Below are 24,066 nucleotides of genomic sequence, written 5' to 3'. Positions count from 1 at the left end.
AAAAAAGCCAATAACAAGGGAAGGTTAAGAAAGGGGCGGGGCATGTTATTGTTTTTCTTTTCTCCAGTCCATGCAAAAAACCATGCCCATGGTATTTTAAAGCTAAAAAAACTTGGTACATTTTAAATAAATCTATCATTTCATGGACATGATTCATGAACATGTATTTTCCTTGATGATATTTCCATACCCAAAACTGGAACCTTTTTTGTGTGTTTGTTTATCATTCTGGGCTCAGCTCCGCTCATTTAGTCTTTTTTAACAAATTTAGTCTTTTTTAACAAATTTAATAATCTCCGTTTTTTAGAATCATTATTCTTAACTTTAATTCTGTCATTGTTCTTAACTTTAATTCTTAACTGTAATTATTACCCATTAGCATTAGAATTTTTTTTCCGTTAAAGCCATTGGACACTTGTGGTAAACAGTATTGTCCAAAGGCCCACACTTCGTGTATCATAACATATATATAAAATAACAAACCTGTGAAAATTTAGGCTCAATCGGTCATCGAAGTCGGGAGAAAATAACGGGAAAACCCATACCTTGTTTCCGATCGTTTCGCCGTGTCATGACATGTGTTTAAAATAAATCCGTAATTCTCGTTAGCGAGGATTGCTAATTGTTTTAATGATTTCTCGAAAAGTAAAGCATTTCATGGAATAATATTTCAAGAGAAGTCTTTCACCATTACCTTCTGTAAACCCTGTAAGTTATTTGTAAATCTGTGAACTTAAATTTTTGTTTCTGTTCCGAAAGTGTATAATGGCTTTAAGGGGGACATTTAATATTGTTGCCTGAACTCTTGCGCGCTCAGTCAATTTTGTGACCGGGCATTTTGTGAGTAACATCAAGTCAATTGAGACCACGTAGAACTCTAAAAATTGCTTATTTTTCTATATAAATTCTTCACTTTGTAATGATTTAAAACTAATTCAAAGTGCTTGTTCCTCTTTGTATGTAAACGTTCTGTCAACTGTTCTGGACAGGAAAGAATTATTAGTTGACCTAAATTTAGAAAGATAACTAAAGTGGCAGTCTGATACTTAATTTTTGCCCCCTTGTTTTTCAGGTTGTTGAAGAGTCAATGGATGAAGATGCAGAATGATGGTAGTAATACTCCACTGACTGAGAGTTCGTACTCGTAGATCGTCCTCTGGAGCTCTGCCTCTGCACTTGGACTGAGAGGTCACAGTTATCGCCTGAAGACGTCATTGCATTTGATCAAGTGAGAGTGTTTCTAAAGAGGTTTGAACCCATTGTCGTCATAGATTGAAGAGACTGGTTTTGGTTAATAGTGTGGACTTCTAGCGCTTCCAATCTTTCATCGTCGCAATGAGCTGGTAAATTTGCAATCCACCTACAGTACAGGCCTGGGCTCGATTACACAAAGAGCTAAGATTGATCTTAACTGTGAATCACTCTTACTTGCTGATCAAAGTGTGATGTCATTGTACAAATCACTATTGTGATAATGACAACTCGTCTTCAGATGAATCTTACTTAGTGCTTTGTGGAATCGAGCCTTGGAGTTTCATCTTTGAGAGGGCACTGTAATTTTCATATTATTTCATAAGGGTATTTCCATTGGAAAATCTTAAAGTGTGGGAAGTTTTTGAAGGGTTACAAAGGCCAAGACCAGGGGTCGATTTCACGTAGAACTTCGGACTAGTCCTAGGAGGTAGTAAAAGCTGAATGCTAGTCCTAAGTTAGGACTAGTTACTCGTCCTGACTCGAAATGAGACTAGTCTCAACTCTTTGTGAAATCCACCCTAGGGCATAACCCTTTAAAAAAAAAAAAAAAAAAGAAGTTTATTTTAGTTTAGTTAAGTTAAGCTTTATTAGGCTTTACAGTGACATATAAAGACAAATCGATAAATGAAGATACCAAGAAGCAAAACAGATAAAAAATACCAAGCCAGTGAGTGGCAAGGAGGAACAGCTGGTGACCAGCACCTCTACAAAGTTGATAGGCCCTATCAAATGTATTTGTTCAGCACAAATAGTTTCAGTTGAACAATTTAAAGAACACAGGAAGAGACACATTTGCAAATATTAACAGTAAAAACAACCTTTTAGTATTTGCCAGTTGACTTGATTAAAGACAATGGACACTATTGGTAATTGTCAAAATCCAGTCTTCTCACTTGCTGTATCTCAACAAATGCAATTTAAAATAACAAACCTGTGAAAATTTGATCTCAATTGGTCCTTGAAGTTGGGAGATAATAATGAAAGAAAAAACACCCTTGTCACACGAAGTTGTGTGCTTTTAGATGATTGCTTTTGAGACCTCAAAATGTAATTCTGAGGTCTCTCGAAATCAAATTCAGGGAAAATTACTTCTTTCTCGAACACTACGTCACTTCAGAGGGAGCCGTTTCTCACAATGCTCTATACTATCAACCTCTCCCCATTACTTGTTACCGAGTATTATTTTGAGTAATTACCAGTTGTGTCCACTGCCTTTAAATATGTTTCTCCCTTCTCAAAAATGTGCTTGTTGATTTGTTTTTACAGGAACATTTTCAGTCGACTGACGTCGCCAAAAAAGGCACCTCCTGTCATTTCAAAAGAGGTAACTTAATTAAAATTAATACAAAAATATTGCTTATAATATAAACAATTATACTGAAAACGATTACATGTACAAAGCTTTGTTTTAATTTTTAATACTTTTTGTTACTTTTTTTTAGGAGGAGAAGGAATTTGAACGAGAGGTACACAAAATTGAGGTGTAAGTATTTTATCTTGCTTGTCCCTTAAAATTCTGGACTGTGAAGTCTGTCCACAATCTTTGGTGTGTCGTGGCTGAGTGGAAAAGAGCACTGGACTCCAGCTCTGGTGTTTCTGATCAGCAGAGTGTGGGTTCGAGTCCCTGTCGTGACACTTGTGTCTTTAAAAGCAAGACACTTTGCCATTATTGTTTTGTCCTTTGGATAGGATGTAAAGCCATTGGTCCCATGTGACTGTAGTGCTCATAACTGAACCCAGTGCACTTATTGAAAAGAGAAGGGGTTTGCCCTAGTGTTCCTGGTTGGATCGGCAGCATATTGCACCACAGCACCCTGTAAACCATTACATTGTGCTATGTAAAGGAATTGGTCTCATAATTCAAAAAGGTAGCTCCACCTTGCAGGAAAAATGCTGAATAATGATGTGCCTTGAGTGCACTGAGTGACAGATATGAGTGCTGTATAAAAAGGTACCACACTCTAAAAATGTCTCAGAAATTGACCTGGATATGGGCCTTGTGGTACCTGACTCATTTCTGGGTATTTGTACATGAATCTGTGTCTAAATTCACCCAGAAATGGTTCAAACTTGCACAAAATCTGAGTTTAAAATACCATTCTTTAAAACCACTTTCCAGGTCGAGCCCCCTTGGACCTGGAACCTCGGTTAATTTTGACCTGGACAATTTAGAGTGCATACAAAATGACATTATTGAAAGATAACTGGAAAAGAGGGTTGAAGTGACAACCTAAATTGTTATACCTCGGAAACAAACTGTGAAGTTTGATTGGTCGAGAACCAATCATGTGACGCGCAACAAAAACGCATGTTACATGGCTCAACGGGCCGGGTAACATGAAAAGTGATGTACACTGGTGTACATCACCTTGATCGTTCCCGGCGTTGGTTGATTTCCAGCGCTGTGTACGAAACAACCTCGGGTTCGAGGGAATTTTTTCTGGATCGTCGTAATAATGTTTGAAGATGACAAAACTTCGAGAGGAGGAATTACAATTATACAAAGGTATAACAAAACAATTGTTGCATGCTGTGACTGGGGTCCATGGGTTTTGTACACTCTCGAGGGGAAATGGCACCCTCGGCTTCGCCTCAGGTGTCATTTCCCCCCTCGAGTGTACAAAATGCCATGGAACCCGTCACAGCGTGCAACAATTGTATACTGGTCCAAGGGATCGCTGGAAAGGTTATGGGTACAGTAGGGTAAGTTTTTTTCCAGACTTCCAGTGCTGGAGCAATAATGGCATACATTTATAAATGCAAAGTGTCTGTTACTAAAATGATAATCCATTACCTTAGTTCATAAGGAAACTTCTCGTCCATTCATTGTGATTTGTATTTCCTTATTGTTACTGAATCTTGACAGTCTTGATGAGGCCACAAAGAAGTTATACAAAGACATGAAGCACTGTATCGAAGCCATGGGGGCGCTGTCCAAGACGCAGTGTCGCATCGGTCAGAACCTGGCAGCAAGCCCCGTTCTCAATACGGAGGAGTCGCTAAAGAGCTTGGAGCAAATCAACAAGTCCATCAGTCAGATTGAGTCTCGTACACAGGAACTGGTAGGTCCATCTCTATAGGCTTCTAATTTGTCAAGATGTTTTACTTGTAGTAAAGGTTTGCGGCAACACTATGTTTTAAAGGCAGTGGACACTATTGGTAATTGTCAAAGACTAGCCAATTGTCAATGTACCCCCTGAGATCTGGGCCCAAATTCATAGAGATGCTAAAGCACAAAAGTTGCTTCTGCTAAAGCAACAACGAGCGTGATACCAGTCAAAAATTGTACATACGAAATGGTGTTTTGGCTGGTATTACCACATTCTGGTTATTTTGTTGAGCTTAGCTACTTTAGTTGCAAGTTGCCGAACAATTTTCTGCTAAAAGCAATAACGAGCATGATACCCCATTCTGGTAATTTTGTTGTTAGCTACTTTATTTGCTTACAGACACTGGTCACTATTGGTAATTGTCAAAGACCAGTGTATCTCAAAACATTCATGCAATAACAAACCTGTGAAAATTTGAGCTCTTTTTGCTGTCGAAGTTGCAAGAGAAAAAACAGCCTTGTCGCACCAAGTTGTGTGCTTTCAGATGCTTGATTTCGAGACCTCAAATTCTAATTCTGAGGTAATGAAATCAATTTCAAATATTTTAGTGAGAAATTTCTTCTTTCTTAAAAACTACGTTACTTCAGAGGGAGCCGTTTCTCACAATGTTTTATACTATCAACAGCTCTCCATTGATCATTAACAAGTAAGTTTTTATGCGAACAATTATTTTGAGTGATTACCGATAGTGTCCAGTGCCTTTAAGCAGCTCTATGAAATGTGCCCCAGGACCCCCGTTTCATCCTTTTTTGTCAGCAGTGATTCTTAGCCCAGCATGGGGTGTCGTGGCCGAGTGGATAAGAGCACCGAACTCAAGCTCTGATGCTTCTGTTCAGCAGAGTGTGGGTTCGAATCCCGGTCGTGACACTTGTGTCCCTGAGCAAGACGCTTAACTATAATTGCTTCTCTTCACCCAGGGGTAAATGGGTACCTGTGAGGGCAGAGATGGTTCTTGTGATTGGTTTAGCCGAGTAGCGCATATATTGCGCACAGGCTGTATACTCCCCAGGGAGCTGAGATGGTTTAAGGAATGATTTAAGACCCAGTGACCAGGGGTAATAATGTGAAGCGCTTTGAGACACCCCTCGGGCGTGAAAAGTGCTATATAAAAACGGTCTATTATTATTATTATTAGCCCTGTTTTTCTATTCTACTTTTCTATTCTTAGAATGCAAACTCAGTTCGTATGATGATTGAACCCATGAAGAAATTCAGTACGATATTTCCCAGTCTTTACATCGCCCTCAAGAAACGTGAGCAGTGTTTACAGGTCAGTATTCAAAATTAAGGAAATAAAATGGTAGCGACGAGTTCTTAAACTGCCGTTTAAAACCGGCAGGGTCATGGCCGTGAGCTAAAGGCCGGAGCCGCAGGCTAGGGCCGTTATCACTTGGCCACGACCCTGCAAGGTTTTAAACGGCAGTTTAAGAAAGAGTCATTACTCTTTTGATTCCCATTTTATAAATACCTTTTTTGGTTAAAAGGCGTAATAAAGTAAGAAACTCTGTAAAACTTATCCATTTTCCGACGTCCTTGAGCTCTGTACATGTGTTGCATTTTCGTGACTGAGACAGTTTTCGGATATGCATTCGTGCGCATAGTAGTATGTAGTAGTATGCATCTAAATGTATCCGAAAACAACCAGTTATAAACAGCTGCAGCTGGTCATTGTCAACCGTTTAAACACCCCCACATGACGTGCTCTCCACCAAAAGGAAAAGCGAAACTGTATTGAGGTATTTATGAATGTTGTTTTCATGTGTTTATGAACCATCTTAGCATCATTCATTTATAACACGTGTGTTGGTTACAAGACACCAGCAGCAGAGTGTGGATTCGATTCCTGGTCATGACACTTGTGCCCTTGAGCAAGCCACTTAACCATAATTGCTTGTAAAAAATTGGGAAGGTAGTGCATTCTACTCTAAAATTGCCTCGGTGCCCCTTGAAATGTAATGGTAGAAATGTAAAATTCCCTCGTAGGGGTGCCCTTTATCAATGACAAAACTGCATTGCCCTTAGAACAAAGTATCAGCCCTGCATCACATCAGCTGGGAGTGTCGTGGCCGAGCGGTTAAGAGCACCGAATTCAAACTCTGGTGTTTCTCAACAGCAGAGTGTGGGTTCGAATCCCCAGCCGTGACATTTGTGTCCTTAAGCAAGACACACAACCATTGCTTTGTCCTTCGGATGGGACGTAAAGCCGTTGGTCCCATGTGTTGTGTAAATGCATGTAAAAGAACCCAGTGCACTTATTGAAACAAGAAGGGGTTTGCCCCGGTGTTCCTGGCTGGATTGGCAGCATATTGCGCCACAGCACCTTGTAAACCATTACATGGTGCTTAAGGATTAGGTGTTCTATCTCAAAAATTCGCCCCACTCGTTGCAGTAATAATACCTGGCGCTTTGTATCCTTTGGAAAAAGGCGCGTTATAAATACGGTTATTCTTATAATTATTATTATTATCAGCTGAGATACATTTCTTGGTTTATATCTTCACTCTGATATTTGTTTTTTTTTCTTCATTTTCCAGGAGTACAGTCGTTGTCAGGGGAAACTAGAAAAATACCAGGATAGAGAAAGAACTGGCCCAAATCTTGCCAAGCTTGAAAGTGTAAGAACATTATCTTAGTTAGATTCACAAACTCCCTTAAGACAGTTTATCCATTCTGATTGGTCAAGATGAGATCATGTGGCTATGGTTAAACATGTAGATAGGTAGAGCAAGCTAGTCGAATCGTTGAGACCTATTTAAGAACTGACTCGGCGGTAGTGTAGTTAGTTACGATCCTATAAGCTAAAGTAGTAGTCACTCCAAGGTTCTATACCTTCCACCCAGGTAGTAGTTATAAAGCAGAACAGTTCTTTTCAGAACTGAGAAGTCTCACGAACATTCCGTTAAATCTACTTCGCGGTAGTAGAATATAGAAAGACAGTTCTTCAAAGAACAAACTCTACCTGGGGAAACCCCCCCAAAAAACATTCTAGGGGAAAACATGTTCAATTAGGTAGGGACTGAAAAACCCAATCCACATAGTGCCCCAACCGGGGTCCCTAGATTTGGAAGGCAAGTCAAGATACCACTGCACTAACCTGACTACTCTGTTTAAAGGCACTGGACACTTTTGGTAATCATTAAAGACCAGTATTCTCACTTGGTGTATCTCAACATATGCTTAAAATAATATCTGTGAAAATTTAGACTCAATTGGTCATCGAAGTTGCAAGAGAATAATGAAAGAAAACACACCCTTGTAGCACAAATTTGTTTGATTTGCTCCGGGGATCACCTCGGGAGTCGTAGTTTTAACCATAGCACTCAAATCAGTCAATATTTGTATACTATTAACAGCTCTCCATTGGCTCGTTACCAAGTAAGTTGTTATGCTAAACAATATTTAAAGTAAATACCAATAGTGTCCAGTGCCTTTAAAGGCAGTGGACACTATTGGTAAGTACTCATAATAATTATTATCATAAAACCTTTCTTGATTACGAGTAATGGGGAGAGGTTGATAGTATAAAACATTGTGAGAAACAGCTCCCTCTGAAGTGATGTAGTTTTTTGAGAAAGAAGTAATTTTCCACAAATTTGATTTTGAGACCTCAGATTTAGAATTTGAGGTCTCGAAATCAAGCATCTGAAAGCACACAACTTCGTGTGACCATGGTGCGACAAGGGTGTTTTTTTCCTTCATTAATATCTTGCAACTTCAACGACCGATTGAGGTCATATTTTCACAGGTTTGTTATTTTATGCATATGTTGAGATATACCAACTGTGAAAACTAGTCTTTGACAATTACCAATAGTGTCCAGTGTCTTTAAGAACATAATTATTTTTTCCCCTCAGTGTAAGAAGAATCTGGAGGCAGCTAAGGAGGAGTATGACAGGCAACACAAGGAGCTGATGGAAGCCATGCCTAGTTTCTTTGAAGGAAGAGTAGAATACTTCCAGCCTTGCTTTGAGGCACTCATCAAATCTCAGGTATTACTTGTTAAAACTCGCTCTAAACACCACTTTCCTTCAGGGAACTCTGTCTCATTTTATTGTTTCAAAGTGTTTTTCTGCTATATAAAAAACAATTGGGTAAAAAAAAAAAGGCAAATTAACTACAGTGGGACTTGAATCTGCGACCTTTTGATTAACGTGCCGGTGCACTAGCAACTGATCAGTTTGCCCTATGTTGGTATATTTCTCTGTTTATCCAAAATTATTTTAAAACAGTACCCAGTCATCTCTTATATCGTTGCGGTACCCGCTGATTCGAACTGCCTCTAGCTACCGGGCAACCTCGATAGTCTAGTTAGAAAGACACCTGCTCTAGAATTACAAGGGTCGTGGGTTCGAATCCCACCCAAGGAGCCTGTGATATTTTTTCACAGGACTCGGGGAAAGTACTGAGTATACAGTGCTTACACACATCGGTGTATGGGTAAAAACCAAAATTAGTATTCTTTATCCCCGATACAAATTTAACATCTCTTAGTACCCAGTCAGTTTTCCTCATCGTTCATTTTAATTGATAAGTAAAGAAATCTAAGAGATTTGCAGGTAATAGTTCAATGCTTAGCAGAATTTATGAGGAAACATAGTTTGCAACACAGACATGAAAAGGAGTGCTCATTGTTTAGTTGGTAAGTGATTGAGTAATGACACTTGAGCACAATTTTATAGAGCTACTTATGGAGAACATATTACAGATATTTTTTTCTGCTAAGTAAAATTAAGTAGACCACCAGTATTGCTTAACTACTCGAACAGCTGGGCCCAATTTAAAAAAATTACAACATTCATCAAAGCACTAAACAATACAATTGTGCTTACCGGTAAATAGGTTACCAGACAAACTACCAGGTCATACATATACCATTTGGGACTGGTTTCCTGCTTACATGGTGTTTTTGCTTAGCAGAAACTTAAGCACAAGTGTCTGCTTTAAGCATCTTTATGAAATGTTTAGCGGGGGTTTAATTTCATTAACTGGTAAGCACATTGATTTTCTTTTCAAGCGAACCAGTTCGCATATTTCTCAAACAAAGCAAGAAGGTTTATAACGATGCTCATTCTTGTTAAAGGCAGTGGACACTATTGGTAGTTACTCAAAATAATTATTAGCATAAAACCTTTCTTGGTAACAAGTAATGGGGAGAGGTTGATTGTAAAAGACATTGTGAGAAACGGCTCCCTCTGAAGTAATGTAGTTTTCGAGAAAAAAGTAATTTTCCACGAATATGATTTCCAGACCTCAGATTTAGAATTTGAGGTCTCGAAATCCAGCATCTGAAAGCATGCAACTTGTGTGACAAGGGTGTTTTTTCCTTTCATTATTATCTCGATACTTAGACGACCAATTGAGCTCAAATTTTCACAAGTTAGTTACTTTACCCATATGTTGAGATACACCAAGTGAGAAGACTGGTCTTTGACAATTACCAATAGTGTTCAGTGTCTTTAACCTTGTGTTTGTATTGTTGCTTCATTCCGTGTGATTTGATATGTGTCAGAAAATTATTGGACCTTTGTCAATGGTTTTGGACATGGTTTTGGATATGAAACCAAAAGCTAGTAGCAGTAGTAACAAGATCAGTGGCATATTGGCAATTAAATTGAGGTCCAGATCAAGTGTTTGATCCCACACTAATCCGGTGCGTCCACAAGAATGCCCTTTGGCGTTAAAAAGTCCCCCATCCGTACTTTGTCATTCAGGCTGCGGATGATATCTAGTGTTGTGTTGAAGCTCTCGCGGCTCGTACGCCCCAAGGAAAGACAAATAGTTCATTCAATAGCTGGGGTACTTACAAAATCTTACAGTGAATCATCTCTTTGTAGCAGTTTTCTTAAAGTACAGTGGCCGATTGTACTTTCATCGGCCACTGTACTTTAAGAGACATCAACTCGGTTTCACACACGTCTTGAGAAATGGTCAGAATCCGGCGCGTTCTCGACTTGCATCTTAATGTTGTACGCTGTGTGAATCATTCGTAATCGTTTCAGAAAAGTGCATATTTTTGTTGACTTGTGTCGCCCATAAATGGAGAGCTCTTAAAAACAAAATTGTCTTTCAGAGCTCTCCATTAGAGAAGGGAATTTATGTACTTGGATCTCATATGCAAAATTAGTTTACACGAGATCTTGATGAGTTGCCCTTTGGGTAAAATGAGTCAACAACTTTTGTTATTCTTATCTGTAGGTACTTTTTTTAGTTTGATTTATTCTTAAAGTTTCTTGTTTTATCTGACAATTTTTAGACGGAAATCTAGTCGTTTATTCATTTTGTTGAGTGCTGTAGGGCATTTACTAACACGGCTATCGTCTTTTATTGGCTTCTACTGGTCAACTTTATTGTTAAAGAGTACCATAAAGTACACTCACACATACCACATTTTCTAGAAGTAGAACTTCAGAAAGAGTTGTGAATGAAATTATCCAAGGGGAAACACATGTAAAATACTATATTATGCTTGATATGTGGCAGAGGGGGGTTTCCCCCTCCCCCAAAATACACTATTTTCCTCTTGTACAGAAGTACTCCTCCCTCCTCATAAAATCATGTAAAGAATTCATGAGATTCCAAGAACACAATGAAAACATACATGCCACATATCCAGCATCAAAAGCAATATGCTGTTCGGCGGTAATAATTAACAGTATACAAAACGTGTTTGGCCATGGCAAGTTGTATAACTCAACGGTCTTCTCCCATTTACAGGTTACATATTACACGGAGTGCTTTAAGATTTACGTGGATCTTGCCGTTCGACTGGAAGACAAAGACACACTTCAGAGTGATGAAGACTTTGAGATGGATCTTCATCGAAGATTGTGTGAGATTAGGGCATTGTCTATCGTTGTTGATGACTAGTTTTAGAATCTTCCAAAGACTTGGCCCAATCACAGAGCTTTTAATCATGAAACTCGACTAAACACTAACTTTCTTTGATGAACCCTCCTACTTTTTATCACATGTTCCAGGGTGTTGACCATTTTTTGTAAAACTCCTCAATTGCATTGATTATTAGTTGGACAACCGCAAGCACCAAACTGCACTTATACAAGCCAAAGTACAGGGTACTTTTCATAATAGAACAATGCTACCCGACTAGGTTTTCTTCGTTAAAGTTTTACCCTACAGAGAATTGGGTAGACGAGTGTTGTGATTCATTCACCACGCGATACCATATAGCAGGCTGTCTGGCGTGCTGTATGTTTTCGCCAACAAAAATTATATTGTTTATTTTCTGCTGAGCAGACCTGTGTGAGGATTTTACTTGCATTTTGGGGGAAAATGTGAAATGTAACTTGACACTTTAACCTAAGTAATCACTTGCTGGGATTTCATAGTAATGATACGGACATTTACAGGCTTTTCACAGACATTTCACAGGCACTTCACAGATATTTGACTGCATTTGTAGATGTTTCACTGCATTTCACAGACATTTCACTGCATTTCACAGACATTTCACTGGCACTTGACTGAAATTTCACTGGCATTTTCAAATTTGTCATTGACATTTCACTGCCATTTCACAGACTTTGTCATTGACATTTCACTGGCATTTCAAAGACATTGCACCGGCACTTCACAGACATTTCTTGACTGGAATTTCACAGAAATCTCACTGGTATTTCAGAGAACATTTCACCAACTTTTCATGAGCACTTAACAGCAGTTTTCAACCAAGAAGATCTAATATCTTAGTAGGTGAGTTTATACAATTTGGATAAAGAATCTAAAATTGGTTTTTACCGTTTTACAGATGTCCGATGTAAAGGTAAAAACCAGATGCGGTGTATGGGTAAAAACCAAATTAGAATCTTACTTCTTCTTACATTTTTTAATTGGTTCTTCTTGCATCTGGGCTCTGTCTGGGATAGTTAGATCATGGAGGTAGAACTCTTATTTCTACCTCCATGGTTATATTTAATCATTTGGTGTTTTGTGCTAAAATTCATGCTGTACTTCATGCGGAAGAGTTTTGATGGCAGTTGCTAAAGACATCCCTCTGCAAACAAAGTAAGCTAAACATATTCTCTCAACGGTAAATTATTCATACATCAGAAGAGACAACCCCTTATTTTATCCATGTCATGATATGAACTCTCTGTTTACACTTCATGCTCTTTACAAGGATCAATTTACTATGGTGAGTGATTGAAGGTAAATCATCGGAGTGCTAGCGGAAGAGGGCGTGGGTAACCTGCCTGAGGGGTAAGCGTTTAAAGGGAGCGTGAGGCACAGTCTGGTGACACAATCGCAATGACTTAATGATTGGAGGTTACGCAAATCATAATCATTGAAGTACCAGCGAAAGAGTTGCGTGGGTAACCTGCCTGAGGGGTAAGCGTTTAAAGGGAACGTGAGGCACAGTCTGTTACAAAATCGCAATGACTTAATACTGACGTCAAGTGTGTTGAGTGCATTCTAAAAGGAAATTGAACCATTCATCATGCATGATGAATGTGGACTTGGACCTTCTTCATTCCTTCCCTGGGGGGATGGTATGATAATTTGCATTCATATTACAACAACTTGTTATTTAGCTGAAAAAGCTTTGTGGAGGATTAACCGATTTGATTTATTGTTGATAGCTTGCTTTAAGCCGTCTCATGGGGACTTCTTAGTGTACTGTCATACTTTGGTCTACTCTTGTGAAGGGCAATGTACTACAGTATTTTGATATTAAAGGGCATATATATGAGAGAAAGTTAGAAAAACTGGGAAAATTGAAGATGCAACCAAGGCAATGACTATCGAGGCAATGAGCCTTCCCATGAAATATGCTGATTACATTCACACAGGACTATTGTTAGCAAATGCTATGGAGTTTTGAACTAGGCAGATACAAACAAGTGCATTACGCCACTATCAGCCCCATAGAAAAATACACGATGTTCCCTCACTTTGCCAAACCAGTACGGGCCATCTCAGACGAGGCAATTTATAACAGGCAACCAGTTTTAGACAATCTCCAAGAAGAAAGGTGTTTACCCTTATGAATGTTCAACTATTTTTCTTGGGGATTGTAAGACATTGTTTTAAAAATAACCCAGGCATGTGCTACCAAAGTGGTCCTGTAGCATGCACTGCAGTTGGTTGCCTCCAGGGCCCAATTTCATAGAGCTGCTTAAGCACAAATTCTGCTTAAGCACAAATTCTGCTTAAGCACAAATTCTGCTTAAGCAAAATAATCAATGCTTAGTAAAATCAGAATACCGGCCAAGACTCCACTCAATTGTAATTGCTAAGTAAATAACAGCTTAATACCAGTCACAAGCAATGTATATGGCATGAAATGTTGGCCAGTAAACAAGCGAGCTATTTTCGTGCTTAAGCAAATTTTTGCTTAAGCAGCTCTATGAAATTGGCCCCAGGTTGCGTCATGTGACAAGGCCCTTAATGTGTATGCACAATGTTCAATTTAAATAACTCATGGGACTAAAAGGCTAATCGTCCTGATGGTCTTCATGTAGTGTAGGATCTACATGTAAGCTAAAACATTAATAATAATAATTATTATTTATTGCTTGTGTGTGTCCCACTTTGATGTTACCTTTGAGACAAATTACCTGAAGCAATACATATTTATAGTGGAATTTATATTTAAATAAATGTAATAAATGTCAAGTATGAATCGGGTTACCATATACACTAATATATACTGATGTGGTACCTGCTGTAAAAAGAAATAGGATTCATAATGCTTCTAGCTACCGAGCAGTCTCGGTGGTCCAGTGGTAAGACATCTGCTCTAGAACTGGTTTCCCTCGTTGTATCTACTTGGCTAAAAAGACAAAGACCAAGGATGTGGTCAAGTAATTCCTCTTTGCACGCACAGTGCAATGGAGTTGGATCTCTTTAAAGGAATGTTACAGAATTGGTAAGAAACAAAAATCTTGAAGATCACAGATTTACATAAAACTTACACGGTCTAATGATGATGATAGTTGAAAACATCCCTTGAAATATTTCTGTCTGAAATGTCATATTTGATGAGAAATAAATAATCTAACTTTGCGTTTGGAGTTTATCGCTCAGTGAGCGTTTTATTCATTTTTATTTTGGCATCGATGCAATGCAAAATTTGTAATCGGTTTTTCACTATTCTCTCGTGACCCAGATGGCTGATCGATCTCAAACTTCTACAGGTTTGTCAGTTTATGTATATGGTGGATTACATAACGTGCTTACACTGCCAGTAAAACTGTTTTGTTAGCAAAAACCAATTCTGTAATGTTACTTTAAGAAACAATAGTTCAGCAAACTTGGTCCATAGGATCATTGCACTTTCTCTCTGATTGCCTTGATTCCGTTTACAGTGATCGCTACAATCATTGTAAAGCACCCTCGTTGTTCTGAAGATGGCAGTGGTTGTGCACTTACCTCAGTCCCACACACCAGCCTCTTGACAATCCATCTTAAGGATGCGGTGCTCTTGATATAAGACGTAGTAGACACCTCTGCACTAGTGTAATGTATACTGTCTGCCCCTTGACCATAAAATATAGCTAGGGGTGGTTTCTCCCCCACCCCCTAGTATCCAAGTGCTATTTCAATTCTTGCCTCAATAACAATGCAACCCCCTTAAGGGTTATAATCCATCCCACCAGCTGTCTAAGATGGCCCTTCATGAATATTTCATGAGCATAGTGCAAAATGTCTTCTCAATTTCACTCCAAACTCTCCTAATTTCCTGGCAAATTTTGCTTGTCTAGTTCCGTTTACTTTATTTTTCTCTGACAAAAGGATGTACTGCTTTACTGTGACAAGATGTATGTACTTGTATTGCAAAGCGTGTTAAAGGCAGGGTATACTTTTGGTAATTGTCAAAGACCAGTATCCCTACTTCGTGTATCCCAACGTGTGCATATAATAACAAAATATGGACATTTTGGCTTAATTGGTCTGTGGAAGGTGCAACAAAATAATGAAAGGGAAAATACCAACCTACCTAGGTGTTTCGTGTGTTGTATTTTAGTTTTTAATTATGAAATTTATTCAAAAGGGGAATCACTTCCTATGATTATTTGTTCCAGCTTGCTGGTTTTGAATATTTGTTTGACAAAAAGTCACTTAAACGGGACAAGTATTAAGAACATATTTACTGTCGTGTATTTAATGATGTATTTAATGTGTTTATAGTTCTTGAACAAGAGTGATGTGTGTGCATTTAAAAATACTGTGCATTTATATTAAAGTACCGTTATTAATTTGTATTAGATTTAGCATGCACATATCAGGGGTTTGTGCCTCTCTTTCCCCTTAAACCCACCCAGAGTTTTCTCTATGGGAATGGGTTAATCATGAAAAAAAGGTCAAGATTTTGCAAGTTTTGCTCTTGTGTAACATGATTATGGGGTACTTGTATAATAGGGACGAGGTCATTGGAATTAAGTTATGTTCTAAACGAATATAGCTTCAGAATAAGATGGAACGACTAAGTTTTTAAACCCACTTTATAGACAGACACAAATGTGAGGCTACTTTCTTATTATAGCACTTATCCCGATCTTAGAATTAGGTCACTTAAATTCTTGGTGTAAGATGTCCTTAGGTTGCTTTCCGAATGGCCTCTGTACACTGTTAGGGATTCTGCAGCCGATTTCACGAAATGCTAAGATTAATCCTATCTCAAGTTAGGATGAGTAACCCGTCCTAACTTAGGATGGGTTTAATGCGTCCTAAGGCGTTCGGATAGGTAACTAAACTCGTTTTGAGTCCTTAGATTAATCCTTAATTAGGAAGAGTTTGGTGAAATCGACGGCAGGTCTTTCATGATTCACAGATAAAGGGTGTTCTGTACATATACAGCTCTCTGATCAGCCAACATTCTGCTCAAATGTAGTAAGACTCGTAGAGTGCCCGCTAACGGTGAGTTGCTGTAATGTGTGTTGTATACTACAGTGTGCAATAACCAATTGGGCATCAAAATGTATTAAGGATGTCTTGCACAAAGACAGTGCCTGACACCAAGACTATAGACCTTTTATCATGCTGTCTCCATCTTGGTCATGTTCCTTGTATCGAATGACAATAATGAATGCTAATAATCATTTTGCAAATAGGGACCAGACTATTTTGTTCTTCCAGCCTCGGTTTGGTTACATTGATATCAATGGGAAAAATTCAAGATGGCTGCACCATGATAAAGAGCTATTGCTGATATAAGACGGGATAAACCCTTCAAATGAAGTAATCCTGTGGCTCAATTTCATAAAGCTGTTAAGCAGAAAATACCGTTTGACGAAATTTCTTGGCTTAGCAATAGTTGAGTGGGGCACTATAGTAACAACAATGTAATGATGGCTGGTTAACTGTTTCTGTTAAGCAATACTTTTCCGTGCTTAGCAAGCTTTTGTGCTGACAGGGTTGATAAAATTGGGCCCTGGTCATAGAGATAATAAGAAGGGTTGAGAGGAGGGGGGTGATGATAGGTGTATTTATCTTACTGTGCAATATGTAATAATTATTATATGTTAATAATTATTTGTGTCAATGTAAATTGCCATTTTTATATCAAGATGAAATCTGGAAATGTCTGGTTTTCAAATGTTAATTTTGCACAGCAGTTCATCAGGTGAATCAAAGCTGGGCTTCATTATTGTTTTCTTTATTGAGCTGCTTAAGCAGATACTTGTAACTCTGCTTAGCAAGAAAATCTGGGGAACCAGCAATAAGCCGCATCCGAATCAATGGACTTTGGCAAGGGCTATGTCTATTGGCTTCTATATGTATGACAGACTTATAGGAATAGGATGTTTCTACGTTGACTATCACCGAAGCTATATGGCTATCTTTGGCTACGACAAAGTTCATAGCCACTGATGAAGTCTTAATTCAGACAGCCATTTTTTTCTGCAAACCTATTTTTAGTACTCCACAAGTTTGTGTACTTTTGTGTATGCAGTTAGCCTATGGTCATGTGATGAACTTCAGATGCAAAAAAGATTTCTTAAACCGAGACTTGGGGTCATGTCACATGAGGCAATTTACAGGCAACCAGTTCCACACAATCTCCAAGAAGAGAATCAATTCATATTCAATGTTTAGATATTATTCTTGGGGATCGTAAGCCATTGTGTGAAAAATGACTCATGTGCTACCTAAGGGGTCCTGGGGTGGATTTCACAAAGAGTTAGGACTAGTCTTATCTCAAGTTTGGACGAGTTACATGTACTAGTCCTAACTTAGAACTACATTTGTAGCTGTATGTTTTTCATATCTCTTAGGACTAGTTGGGACTAGTCCTAACTCTTTGTGAAATCGACCTCTGCACTGCAGAACTGGTTGCTTCCAAGTTGTGTGTAAAATTGCCTCTTGTGACAAGGCCATTAGTCTCCGACACAAAAACTACTTTCACCGTTGTATGCGCACATTTGTTTAAAGGGTCTTGTACTTTTTGTAGGACAAAAAACACAATGTCCACAGAATTACACTAAACTTACACAGTTTGAAGATAATGATAGTAGAAAGCTTCCCTGAAAATATTACTTGCTGAGGTGCTGTAGTTTTTGAGAAACGAGTAAAACAATGTCATGAAAATAATTTTCGTCTCAGTGATCATGAGATGAAAATTATTTTAGCATGTAAAAACGTATTTTCATGATATTGTTTTACTCATTTCTCAAAAACTACAGCACCTCAGCAACTAATATTTTCAGGTATGCTTTCTACTATCATTATCTCCAAACGGTGTAAGTTTAATGTAAATCTGTGGACATTGTGTTTTGTGTTACAAAAAGTACCCAAACCCTTTAAGGGGCAGATTTTCTGGAAGATGGGTGGATGTTCAAGCTGTTCAAGCTGAAATAAACAAATCTCAAATCTGCTCCTTTGAACAGGATGGTGCATACTGTTGTGAAGTTGCTTAATTTTTTTGTACTTAAGATGGATCAGAAAAATGTATAATTTTTTGTTTTGAATAAATATATCCTGTAATAGCAGTCAGAAACTATGAAACTAACAAATAAATCAAACTGTACCATCAACATACTTCAAGTAATGGTTTATTTTGTACAAAAATAGTAGCATATATATCATGTTTGAAAAAATTTAAAGCAACAATAAGTAGCTGTGATGTTTTTAGTCTTGGCCCAAGACTATGGTGCTTGATTCTGGATAGTGTACTACACGCAGTTGTAAATCGCTAAAGCGCGCCCGCCACGGTATGATTTAGTTACGTGGACGGCTTGAAATCTAGACTACACTGGCAAGCTACCGTGTTAACTAAATCATACCGTGGCGGGCGCGCTTTGGCGATTCAACCGCGCGTAGTACACTATCCAGAATCAAGCACCATAGTCTTGGGCCAAGACTGATGTTTTATGTTAAGCAATTTGGCTCTTTTATAGTTAATTTAATTGTGTCATCCATTGTAAAACCAACTGATAAAAATAAGAGTGAAACTAAAAAAAGGTGATTAAAAAGGCTTTAAAAAAAAAAGGGTTCATAATTGCACAAATTAAAATGTTATCGGAAACAAAACAACTACATTATTAACTGTATTAACTGTAAACAACAAAGTCCTTTAAAAAATACCCAAGTTCAAAAGCTCCAACCAAGTCTATTTGTTAGGAGTCTACATTGGTAGCAAAAACAAACCCTGTGATCACGGCCCAATTTCATGGCTCTGCTTACCATAAGCAAAGAATCTGCACTTATGGAAGCAGGGAGTTCCACGTTAAGCATTCACAGAATAGCAGGGCATAATTGCTTGTGCGCATGCACAGCCAGTGCAGAAATTCAGCATTTGCCTTGTAAGCAGAGAGCCATGAAACTGGGCTTTGGGTTCAGGAGAGTTTTGTAAACCCACAAACCTACAGTGGGTCTTTGTAAAAATGCAGAATCTTTCTTAAAACCACAGATTTGTTGAGGTTGTGGGTTCATCACACAGACATTGTGAAAGCTTGCTGCTTCAAGATGGCTTACTGTGAGCCCAAGGCCAAAGAGTTGAAGACCAAAGTTTCAAAAAAGCCCTGTGAGAATGAAATGAAAACCACCCAAATAGATTGGTGCCCTCCCATTGTGACCAAACAGCATTGTGACCTGAACCACAGAGGTAGGTTACTTGACAAAGGTTGGGTTTATACCATAGAATAAGAAACGTTAACGATGATTACTTAATGTTAACGCCGAGTATTAGTATCTGTGCAAGTCCTTGTAAAGGAAGTTCGTGCAGGCAGCCATGCTGACCTTCATGTGTGCGGAAATTTTGACTATGCAAATTGGTTGAAGTCGGAAAATTGTCCATGTTATGTTGCATGGACTTTGTACTTTTTGTCAATTGCCGACATAGAGAGCAGACGACATGGCAGATACAGATCAAGCATAGATCAGTCTTGTTATTATTCCAATGGTTTAAAACTAAAAAATACCTTTCAATTGTAGGAGATGTCTGCTGTAATTTAACCCAACATGTACCTTTATAGGTTAAATTACCTCCTCTGTAAAGAAATTTAAAGACACTGGACACTATTGGTGATTGTCAAAGACCAGTCTTTTCACTTGGTGTATCTCAACATATACATAAAATAACAAACCTGTGAAAATTTAAGCTCAATTGGTCGTCAAAGTTGCGAGATAATAATGAAGGAAAAAACACCCCTGTCACACGAAGCTGTGTGCTTTCAGATTCTTTATTTCAAGACCTCAAATTCTAAATCTGAGGTCTCAAAATCAAATTCCAAGAAAATTACTTCTTTCTCGAAAACTATGTTACTTCAGAGAGAGCCATTTCTCACAGTGTTTTATACTATCAACAGCTCCCCATTACTTGTTACCAAATAAGGTTTTACACTAAAAATTGTTTTGAGTAATTACCAATAGTGTCCACTGACTTTAATTTATAAAAAGCAATAAAACTGAACTATAATTAGGAACTAAATCATAGTAACTATTATAAATAATTATTTGTACAATGGTTAAAATAAAATGCTATCCAACTTAATTAACTTTTTTTTTTTTTACATTGATTCTTTTATACACAACTTGTTTTCCTTAATAAAAACTAAACTCCCTTAACGCAACTGCTTAAAAAACTGCGGTTATAACCATGTATAATTTTGATAACTTGGCTGTGGCTACACTACTGCCATAGCCATAGTCAAAGTCCCTCAACATCCCCAAATCTGATATTTACTAAAAACGGATTTCCGTAGAAATAAATAAAACGCTTAAAATTACATTTCTGCAACACCACTAATGGGGGCTTGGGTCCAAGGATTTTTTTCAAACTTAAATAATTGTTTGTGCACACCAAGAAAGTTACCAATCAAATCAAAGTGGGGAACACATTGGGGCAATTCTCATGCACCCCCGCCCCACCACCACCCCTAAAGTCTCCGAAGCAAAACATGACCCAAGAAGGGTGAACTTCTTTATTAACTTGATATTTCATTATGTTACGGAATTTTTTTTGTTTTGTTTAAATATCAGAATTATAGTTCACACAAAGTCGACCACAATTCTGCCTTCTTTTTTTATTAAGGCCATGTCCCATACAGCAAATTTCAAAGGCAACTGGGACATACATGTGACCATAGAAATAAAGCCTGGAGAACGCTGAGTGCGACATTGTGCGTGTGATTTCGTTTTGAGACCACTTTTATCGATGTGTGTATGAATCTTGTTTGGCTATACAGTAGACGTCATGAACATTGACCAATGAAAACACGTTGGAATGGTGTATGTGCATGTCACGTGACGATAATTTTGCCATACATGCTTGTCACATGGTGCGATAAGTCGCGCCCACAGAGGACACACGGGGCGGTCAAGCTCAGATTTCTCCTGGTGCTATTTCTATGGACGCAACCAAATCGCTGCACCCCATGTACCAGGAACACTTGACAGTACAAGATACACTCTTCAAGAAGTAAACTCACTGTCCCAAAGAAACAAATTTGAACGAATTTCCCTCTTGGAGATTGCCAGGAATTGGTTTCCAGTTAATTGCCTTGTGTGACATGGCCTTCAGCATTAGACTTTTAAAATGAGTAAACTCCTAGAAAAACAATTCTTTGCAAGAAATGTTTTATGTCCGAATCCAACCCCAGAATATTAGAATCTCTACGTGGAAGAATCTGTATTACTTTTCATAGAAGACCAAAGAGGCTACCCTCTTGTTCCTGGTTAATAGGTTTCTTCCGGCTACATCTTGTTTCTTAAAGACACTGGACACTGTTGGTAATTGTCAAAGACCAGTCTTCTCACTTGGTGTATCACAACATATGCATAAAATAACAAACCTGTGAAAAATTGAGCAAATTGGTCGTTGGAGTTGCGAGATAACTATGAAAGAAAAAAACACCCTTGTCACACGAAGTTGTGTGCTTTTAGATGCTTGATTTCAGGACCTCAAATTCTAAACTTGAGGTCTCGAAATCAAATTCATGTAAAATTACTTCTTTCTCGAAAACTACGTCACTTCAGAGGGAGCCGTTTCTCACAATGTTTTATTCTATCAACCTCTCCCCATTACTCGTTACCAAGTAAGGTTTTACACTAATAATTATTTTGAGTAATTACCAATTTAGTGTCCTCTGCCTTTAAGCATTCTTGGTTTCATGACCAGGGCCTGGTGTCGTAGAGCTGCTTGAGCAGATATGAACCAATACCAATCACAAATTGTAAATAAGGCGTGGTATTATGGCTGGAAACTATACTAAGCTGTAGCCCTAACTGCAATGTCGAAAATGCCCCAACTTAATCTCCATTGTTCTTACTTTAATATTTTGAGTTTTGTCTCAACTTATATTATGTGTTTGATCTATCTAAATTTCAGATTGGTTTACAAAACTGTCATAGCTCAAACGGAGCACACCTTCAGTAAAATAATCTCAAAATGAATCCTTCAAACAGAGGAACCAAGGTTTGTACAAACAAAATTGAGCTTTAACATTGCGAGTACTTTGCATACACGCTCAGGGCTTCAGATGAGAGGGCGGAGCCTGAAGCCGAAGCCAAGGTTTCGGAAAGGGCCTTTGTTCTGAGCATGGGCACATTTCCAAGAACAACACATTTAACACAGTGGTAAGTCTGCTGCCACCTAGTGTCCAAATGTCTCCAATTTGCACAAACAAATATTTTGAGCATTTACCAAAGGGAGCGCAAACTCCTGTACACACTCCACTATGTCCGTCCGCTGGCTGCATGGAATTTGACAAATGCAATCGCTGCAAGTTCCTTGGAGAATTCTTCCAGAACGATCACACCTTCTAGAAGATCTATGTATGGCAAGCTAAAGGAATAAAAAAAGAGTATAGCCAGAATTCCATGAAGTGGAGAAAACCAAAATTCTGGATGGAATTTTTTTTTTTTTGGTGTTAGTTTAAATCTTTATAGTTTGCAACAGAAATGAATACTCACATGCAAGATCAGCTGCCACTTTTAAAATAATGTAAAAATTAGTTGAAAATTAATGACGAATGAAACGGCATGAGTTCACATGGGTTACCATGCACAGATTACAAAATGAAATTAACTCAATATCACTGAACAACCAAGGTGATTACTGCATTAGGCAGATTGTCCTAGAACACAGACAATTATTTGTAGACTAGTTCAGAGTTTTTTTTTATTCTTTTACAAATGAATCATGAAACACAATGAAAAAAAAAGAAAAAAACAGACTTTCTTTAGCAGCAGTTTTGCTTATTTTTTATACATAATATGTATTCAAGGCAGTGGAAACTATTGGTAATTACTCAAAATAATTATTAGCACGAAACCTTACTTGGTAACGAGTAATGGGGAGAGGTTGATGGTATAAAACATTGTGAGAAACGGCTCCCTCTGAAGTGGAGTAGTTTTCGAGAAAGAAGTAATTTTCCACAAATTTGATTTCAAGACCTCAAGTTAGAACTTGAGGTCTCGAAATCAAGCATTTGAAAGCACACAACTTCGTGTGACAAGGGTGTTTTTTCTTTCATTGTTATCTCGCAACTTCGACGACCAATTGAGCTCAAATTTTCACAGGTTTGTTATTTTATGCATATGTTGAGATACACTAAGTGAGAAGACTGGTCTTTGACAATTACCAATAGTGTCCACTGTCTTTAAGAGCAAAGCCTTTGGGTAGTAGGAGAAAATTCTAAGTTTTGATTAATAAATTATTTTACTGTAGGTTACAGTTTAGCTTGGGATTGAAATCATCAGTATGGTTATAAAAGTTTTTTGGTTTACAGAGAGTTGAGGAAGGTAACATGCTTTAGTTGAAAATGTTTTAGTGATACAATCAGGGACCAAGAATCTGAAATGTGGTCAAAGTAGCCCAGCGCATCAGAATCAAGTTCTCATGGCCTAGGGTATCGGAGTGTTTGTCATGATCATGTTACGTGGAAGTGTCGTGGCCGAGCGGTTAAGAGCACCGAATTCAAACTCTGGTGTTTCTGATCAGCAGAGTTTGGGTTCGAATCCCCAGCCGTGACACTGTGTCCTTGAGCAAGACACTTAACCATTGCTTCGTCCTTCGGATGGGACGTAAAGCCGTTGGTCCCATGTGTTGTGTAAGGCATGTAAAAGAACCCAGTGCACTTATCGAAAAGAGAAGGGGTTCGTCCCGGTGTTCCTGGTTGTGGCTGCTTAATGCGCCGTAGCACCTTGTAAACCCTTATAAGGTGCTAAATAATTGGGTCTCAGAATTCATCACTGCAATAACCTATCTTTCTGAAAGTTTGTATATACTCGGCGCCTTGAG

General features: G+C 38.3%; 2 protein-coding genes across 6 annotated transcripts in view; one reads left to right on the top strand and one right to left on the bottom strand.

Moving 5' to 3' along the window:
* LOC139941104 (bridging integrator 3-like) overlaps window positions 1-17,990 on the top strand; it is a 96,053-nt gene extending 78,063 nt beyond the window's left edge. For both annotated transcript variants that reach the window (XM_071937536.1, XM_071937535.1), the window contains 8 exons: window positions 1,073-1,343; window positions 2,521-2,578; window positions 2,697-2,737; window positions 4,121-4,316; window positions 5,533-5,634; window positions 6,899-6,979; window positions 8,219-8,353; window positions 11,079-17,990. In XM_071937536.1, the coding sequence (XP_071793637.1) occupies window positions 1,336-1,343; window positions 2,521-2,578; window positions 2,697-2,737; window positions 4,121-4,316; window positions 5,533-5,634; window positions 6,899-6,979; window positions 8,219-8,353; window positions 11,079-11,231 (774 nt within the window). In that variant the 5' untranslated portion in view covers window positions 1,073-1,335 and the 3' untranslated portion in view covers window positions 11,232-17,990. The remainder of the gene's footprint in view (window positions 1-1,072; window positions 1,344-2,520; window positions 2,579-2,696; window positions 2,738-4,120; window positions 4,317-5,532; window positions 5,635-6,898; window positions 6,980-8,218; window positions 8,354-11,078) is intronic.
* Window positions 17,991-18,360: 370 nt separating this feature from the next.
* LOC139940428 (FHF complex subunit HOOK interacting protein 2A-like) overlaps window positions 18,361-24,066 on the bottom strand; it is a 37,972-nt gene continuing 32,266 nt past the window's right edge. For all 4 annotated transcript variants that reach the window (XM_071936669.1, XM_071936670.1, XM_071936667.1 and 1 more), the window contains one exon: window positions 18,361-22,608. In XM_071936669.1, coding sequence (XP_071792770.1) covers window positions 22,500-22,608 — 109 coding nt within the window. In that variant the 3' untranslated portion in view covers window positions 18,361-22,499. The remainder of the gene's footprint in view (window positions 22,609-24,066) is intronic.

Source organism: Asterias amurensis, chromosome 8 (genome assembly GCF_032118995.1).
Source record: "Asterias amurensis chromosome 8, ASM3211899v1".
In the NCBI taxonomy this organism is placed as follows: Eukaryota; Metazoa; Echinodermata; class Asteroidea; order Forcipulatida; family Asteriidae; genus Asterias; species Asterias amurensis.
Note: the sequence above shows the minus strand (reverse complement) of the source record. Positions and strands in the feature narration are given on the sequence as shown.